We start from the raw sequence: 7101 nt of genomic DNA, 5'->3' as shown, positions 1-7101 counted from the left end.
CACACACACACACACACACAGACACACAGTTTGTATGGTTATAATTGTGATGACACTTATACCATACATTCTGTAGCTCCTAACCTAAAGCTAAATGTTTTGAGCTTAAGCTAAAAAAAAGTTTAAATTACAAGAACACACACACATTCACGACCTCTAGCAGCATTTAAAAACAAACAGAGACGGGCACCGAGGAAAGAAATCACTGTGTCTTGACAATTGAGGCTATTGTTCAAAACACATCCTGTCAAAGAAATAATTGTAGTGAATCCAAAGATGACATCAGCTAGGTTTTCATTCCTATTTACATTATTAAATGTCATATTTTTGTTTGAGGAGGAACCAAGACAGGAAAATACAGACACACATTCAGAAAATAAACGTAACTGAAAGTCCTCCCTTCCGGCTTAATGATCAATATTCAGTCATCTGCCACAAACTGTGCGTAAGAATATGGTTACCTGTGTGCGCGGCACAATCGGGAATAGGTTAAGAGTCGTGGGTCTCTTGGGCCGGTAGGTATCCATGGCAACAGGTGCTGCAGGGACCTTAGTGATTGGCAGTGGTGCGGTGGCGGATGCCTTCGAGGACTCTTTGTCACTGTGGTAACCGTCAGCACCGTCGATGAGTTCCAAATGCAGCATCTCTGCCTGAAACTGGCCAACAGCACCCAGCTCTGTCCTCCCCGACATGCTATTGGTCCCTCGCCTGACATGGCCCTGCAGGGATTGGAGGAAACACAGCGTCAGTTAAGGACGAGAAAAAGAGAGAGAGGCAGAGAGAGAGAGAGAGAGAGAGAAAGGATGGGATGAGGAGATTGAGCCAGCCAATAAGAGGATGCTCTGTCTTCTGCCTGTAAAACTCTCACTGCCAACACTGACCAGAGAGTAGAGACAGAGACTAATTCCAGCATCAGGTTCCCCACATGACATTTACCTAAAATAGTGAAGTCAGAATGAAAACTCCTTCTGCTCTACAAATCACTAGGCTTTTCAGAGGTTGTTTTCATTTTAGTCTTAATCTTTTACTGCAGTTAATAAGGGGTCCAAGCCGAGGGGGCTGGGAACCACATTTGCAAGGCAACGCGTTTCACATATCCTTATTTTTCTCTTTTTTTCCGCAGTTTTTATAGCCTAGACTGTGCATGGTAGGCAGGTGCCGTTTTGAGGACTAGTCCAGAATCTGCTACAACCTTGGACACACAAAATTCACCCACTTCCACCCCTGGGTGGCGCAATAGCATAAAAAAATGCGTTTGGCCCTTAACTCCCAAACCATACATTGCACATAAAAAATACTGAATTAAATGCTATCAATGCAAAAACTTTAGATTGTTGTTTGCCATGACACTATAAGGCTCCCCAACCCATTTTACGAGAATACTAGGGCCGCTGTTTAGGCCACACCTACAGTGGTGTACTGATTCGTCAAAGCGGCCGTGGCCTATGGGACTCACGTTTGGATTCACCACTTACACCAATGTGAGCAACTTCAAATTTAAAGGAAAGATGTACAATGGGGTCACGAACCTCACCTCCCAAAAATTACACATGTGGACCACTAGGTGGCACCATGATGACGTCAAACGGGTTTTGACTATATCTCCCACATTACACTCTGCACATTAGAAACCATTATATCCAACCAATATGAAACCAACTTTTTCAAACTCCTCCTAGGCCATGCATCAAATCTGCATGACATTTGGCACATAGCATCTCCAGAGGGCCCTAACCAAAAGTTATCAAAAGAATTTTGCTGATGGTCAACTATGCGCAATTTACAACCAAATACATTTTTGTAGCTAGCCAGCTTTGGCCCAAAAATATGAAGTCTCCATTTTCAGTCCGGTCTACAAAGCTCTGCTTGGCTTGATTGTTTTCACATATTCCACAAGGCACCTTGTTGGCCAAAAACTCAAAACAGATCAGAGAAGTTCATTTTGTGAGGAGATTCACTTTGACTTTTTTTTATCAAATAAAATGACAAACACAAGCATCATCTGGGAGACGGCATAAGTCAGAGGGCAGTGGGACAGAACAGTCTGCTTCACTTAGCAATACTATCTCTGCAACTACACACAAACACACAACACATGGTAACTCCTGTTGGTAGATGTGATGTAGGTGTTTTGACACAGACACCAAAGCCACTGTTAAGCCTATTATAGGCCTTAGCTCCCTCTTTGCTCCACATCGCACACTACACACAACATGCAGAAAGAGTAATGCTCACACACATTTGTACGGAGCCACCGAGGTGACATGAAGAAAAAAAAAAAACAGAATAAAACAAAACAATAAAAAAAATAACTAAAAAAGCATGTACTGGGACAAACCCTTTTGTGAGATTTTGACTTTCTATTGCAAAATCTCGTGTTTTATTTGTGAGATCTTGCAAATCCAACACACAATAAGGCTAACCTAGCTAGCTAGCTAGCTAGTAGCACGACATGATTACATCACCTTGGTTGTCTGAATACATTCAATGTTTATTTAGATAAGCATTACTAATTAATACATGCCAAAGTGTAGTGTTATAATAGACATTTTTGTTGGCTGTTGATGTCAATGACTGCAGGCTAAGCTAAGTAGGTATCTTATATCTAGCTAGTAGCATGATAGGATTACATCACCTTGGTTGTCTAAATACATCCATCGTTTATTTTGATAAGCATTACTAATTAATACATGCCAAACAGAAGCGTTTTAATGAAAAATGGCGTTGACTGTCAATAGCGCTAGTTTGTGTTGCCATAGCAACATTCTCGTTCATGAGCTTCTTTCTCGTGTCTCTGACAAGTATAGTTAGTTTGTTCTCTTAATACAGCTATGCAATAGCTAGCTAGCTATGTGGCGAACTCATGAATTTACCGTTTCATTGTATAAAATATTCACTAACGGTAAACATTGTGTTTTCATTGTTCCTGATCGTTTACATGCATATCAAAACAAACAAATGTATTTAGACAACCAAGGAGATGTAATCATGTTGTGATACTAGCTAGCTACTAGGGTTAGCCTGCAGTCATTGACATCAAAAGTCAACAACATTGTCCATTATAACTCTTCACTTTGGCATGTATTAATTAGTAATGCTTATCAAAACAATGCCACTTTGCTTGTTTGAAAGCCATGATGTCTCTCTCTCATGTGGGGAGCCAAATTCTCTGGGCAGGCAAAGCAGAGAAAGGGGATATAACCTTACCTCTTATGACCTCATAAGGGGCAAGATTCCAGATTGGCCCATCTGAGCTTTCATTTTCACAAAGACAGAGCAGGATACCCAGGGCTTGGTTTCCACCTACCACCATTTCCAGCCACTGGGGGGCCATAGTCAAGCTGGGGGAACATATATTATTGTTAAAAAACCTCTTAAAGTGACATGTTACATATCCATCTGTCCATCCATCCATTCAGCCAATTCTATTAATCCACCTATGCACAAATCTGTGCACCCATCCATCCATCCAGTCCTCTTAATACATCCATTTGCAAAATATTTAACATCTATCTATCCTTACATCATCCATCCATCATGTATCCACCGTCCATCTGTCCATCTATCAATCAATCAATCATGAATCTAGTATACTTATCCAGCCATCTAGTCCATCTATCCTATAAATACCCATAAATCACCTATCTGATAAGGTGCCAGAAGATGATCCGATCCTATCATATCTCCGATCCCTATCTAATTAAACACTGTGAATACGTAGCAAACAGATGATTATCAGTAAACAGCATCAATATGATAGTGATTGATGCTCTAAACAGGACCAGAGACACAAAGGGCTTCTCTTGGTTCTGTTTGTGCTGATGAGGCAGCATCCTCTCCAATGTTACCATGTCTGGATGATACAACATGAGCAGTATCCATGGGAGCAGTTGCTCTCTGTGTGTGTGTGTGTGTGTGTGTGTGTGTGTGTGTGTGTTTGTGTATGCGCCTACAGTGTATTGCATGTATTTTCAGCTCTGACAGATGGGGTAGGTGAGAGAAACGCTGTTGCCATGGAAATAGGTTTCCTTCTCCTCTTGTAAGTGTTTTGCTAGCCTCTCTCTCTCTCTGTGTGTGTAGATACAACATTGTGGTAATGTGTGTGTTTGTCATATAATGTTACTGCCCATTCTCTCTGACCCCATCCCTGACAGAGTATGACTTTTTCCGCCCTTAACACATGACAAATGTCTGCAAGTTAAATCCCCCTGAAATGGAAGCACCCTCTCCTCTACTTCTTTCTCACACGCACACAGTGATGCATGTTGTCATTTTATGTCTCAGAGGAACACCAAATCACTTTATGCTTTATTCTGAACTTGAGCTGCTCAAATTAGCCCTTCATAACTAAAGCCATGTGCACGCTAATTCAAAGAATCTTTTTCTCTCTGTTGGTTGGAACGTCCGTCCACCACAAATCAGCCTTTAAACTAGGACATAAACTCTGGAAATAAAAGTCCCTTTAGCATGTTTTTGTTTGTGTTTCCTCCACAGGTGCTCCACCAGGAGCTGCAAAGATGATGTAAATGTAGACTGATCAAGAGCAACAGCTTTGTTTGAGACGCTTTGTTTCTCTTCTTCTTTTTGTAATACTATGATATTCTAATTAATGTTTGACCTGAGGCTTAAAGGCATGCAACTGTAAATGGAAAATGCTTTAAAGATGAGATATCTGCCTGCCTCAGTAGTAGGCCTGAAACAATAGATCAAACCTAGGGTTTGGTTTGTATCGCGATTTTTGTCACGCTGATCCGGCGGGGTGTGGCTTTCCCCCGTCGGCCCATCCCATTTCCTTCACTGCTTGCTGTCTCCACTGCGCGTCACCCCGCAGATGGTTCCTGCGCGCGCGCTCTGCTCGGCAGCCCGTACGTGACTGTGCGCGCCTGCTCGACCAGGTGAACTGAATTGGGCAATAAGAAGCTCGCGCCCAGTTCAACGCATTATAAATACGCGCATCAGTGATTTTACTGGCGTGCGTTGGACTGAGAAGACCGCAGAAGCGTGGAAGAACATACTGTGAGGAATTGGGACTTTTGATCGTGAAGGGCTATTGGTAAGCTCACATGGACTCTCATTTGGTTGTTTATGTTTGGTATTTAGTGGATTAAATGTGTTATTGTTGTGGGTAAAAGAAGTTGTCACTGCACTAAATGTATATACCTTTTGTACAGAAATGGGAATTCACCCATATAAAGTAAAAGACTGGGTTATTGTGTGTAAAATAATCACAGCTTGGTTAAGACACTCTGAGACACCCTGTTACGGTAAGCGTACCTGACTCATTTCCGTTTCCTGTGCCTGTGTGTTGGTAGCGTGTTGGTAGCTTTGCTGCTCACTAAATACCAGTTCAGTTTGTTAGAGTTGCTATTACAGCGGCTAACTGTCCGCTAAACACTTATTCTTATAGCAGTTTTGCATAAGCACTCACATATCTTCTCATTTTTTTTAGCGACTTTTGTTTAATAACAGCTGTTGTAACGCTTGGTAGCTAACGCTACCGTACTTTAGCTTAGCTGCTAGCGACTTTAGCTTAGCAGTTAGTTATGTCGGCCCCCTCTCCTCCTTTCTCCTGCTCGATGTGTGAGATGTTTAGTTACTCCTCTGCATTCTTTAACGGCAATGGCGTGTGTAACAAGTGTAATTTATTTTTGGACGTAGAGGTGAGGATTAGTGAGTTAGAAGTCCGGATCCGCACCATGACAGATCAGTCGTTATTTACTGTAGCTAACCCCCCCTCGGTAGTCGGCGCGGGCCGGCCTGAGCCCGAGTTAGCCTCTGGTAGCCGTCCCCCGGCATCTCCTGAGCAGCCAGGACATAGTGCCTGGGTGACTGTGCGAGGACGAGGAAGAGCTAGTTGTAAGCTTTCCAAGGCGTCGGACCGCCACCAGCCTGTTAGCGTTTCTAACAGATTTTCCCCACTCAGCAACACACCCGCTGAGAAACCAACTCTGATTATCGGCAGCTCTATTTTGAGAAACGTGAAGTTAGCGAAGCCGGCAGCCATAGTTAAGTGCATCCCGGGGGCTAGAGCGGGCGACGTTGAGTCTTATCTGAAACTGCTGGCTAAGGATAAACGTAAATACAGCAAGATTGTTATTCACGTTGGCATTAATGACTGCCCCAGTGGTTCCCTGGCTATAATAACAGGACTATCCCAAACGTTTTGGGGCTACAAACAAATTTAAACCTACTTTTGAGATGGAGGTTACGTTCCTTTTAGGCTCCCTTGCTAGACCTAGCTTTACAGCGCTGCGAAAAAAAGACACTGCAGTTATCTCCTGCAGTGCAAAAGGGGTATCATGGTGTTTTTCCACTGCATGGTACCTCTTCCACTTGCCTTGACTTTAATCGCATTTTTGGGTTTTCCATTACAAAAAAGTCTGTGGTACCTGCTAACAGGTCCTTTTTTTTTAGTACCACCTCAGTCCAGGTTGCAAGCGAGCTGAGGCGATACAAAAAGGTGACGTGAAAAAATGCAGACTGCTGATTGGTCGGGGAGAATTGGCACTATGCACTGCGTCATCAATGATAACGACAGACAGGGGGGTCCTGAACAAACCACTGTGTTTAGGACTGTCAGTTTATCCAGTGGAGTTTTATTGCTGCCTCCAGCTTCTTTAGAAACTAAATGTGTCTTGAGGCAAAAGGCCGCATGCTGAGAATCAAAAACACTTTCCAGGTTCTGTGTGTGTGTCGCGGCAGATTATTGCTATGACGACCAGCCATGCTCGCCTCAAGCATGAGGCGGTACTAATCTGCAATGGAAAAAGGAGGACGGGGCACCGCGGTCGTGCCGACTCGAGCCAAGTCAGCCAAGTGGGGCAGGTACCATGTAATTGAAAAACGCCAATAGTTAACAATGTTTTGTTCTGCAGACTCCTGACTTGACAGTTCCTGGGAATTACATCCTTTGGTACAGGGGATTTTTCTTCTGGGGGGCAGGAGCTGAAATAGATTTAGACAAAAAGCACTCTTGTGGAAACAGGTGTCTGAGGAGCTGCTTTTGACAATCTCCTATAGTGAAGATCTACACTCACCGGCCACTTTATTAGGTACCCCATGCTAGTAACGGGTTGGACCCCCTTTTGCCTTCAGAACTGC

General features: G+C 43.3%; 1 protein-coding gene across 2 annotated transcripts in view; it reads right to left on the bottom strand.

The window, feature by feature from the left end:
• The window catches only part of mapk8ip1b (mitogen-activated protein kinase 8 interacting protein 1b), a 65459-nt gene that overhangs the window by 22368 nt on the left and 35990 nt on the right, over nt 1-7101 (bottom strand). For both annotated transcript variants that reach the window (XM_034873640.1, XM_034873632.1), the window contains exon 3: nt 462-719. In XM_034873640.1, coding sequence (XP_034729531.1) covers nt 462-719 — 258 coding nt within the window. The remainder of the gene's footprint in view (nt 1-461; nt 720-7101) is intronic.

Source organism: Etheostoma cragini, chromosome 1 (assembly GCF_013103735.1).
Source record: "Etheostoma cragini isolate CJK2018 chromosome 1, CSU_Ecrag_1.0, whole genome shotgun sequence".
NCBI lineage: Eukaryota > Metazoa > Chordata > Actinopteri > Perciformes > Percidae > Etheostoma > Etheostoma cragini.
This window is presented reverse-complemented; position numbering and strand designations above follow the sequence as displayed.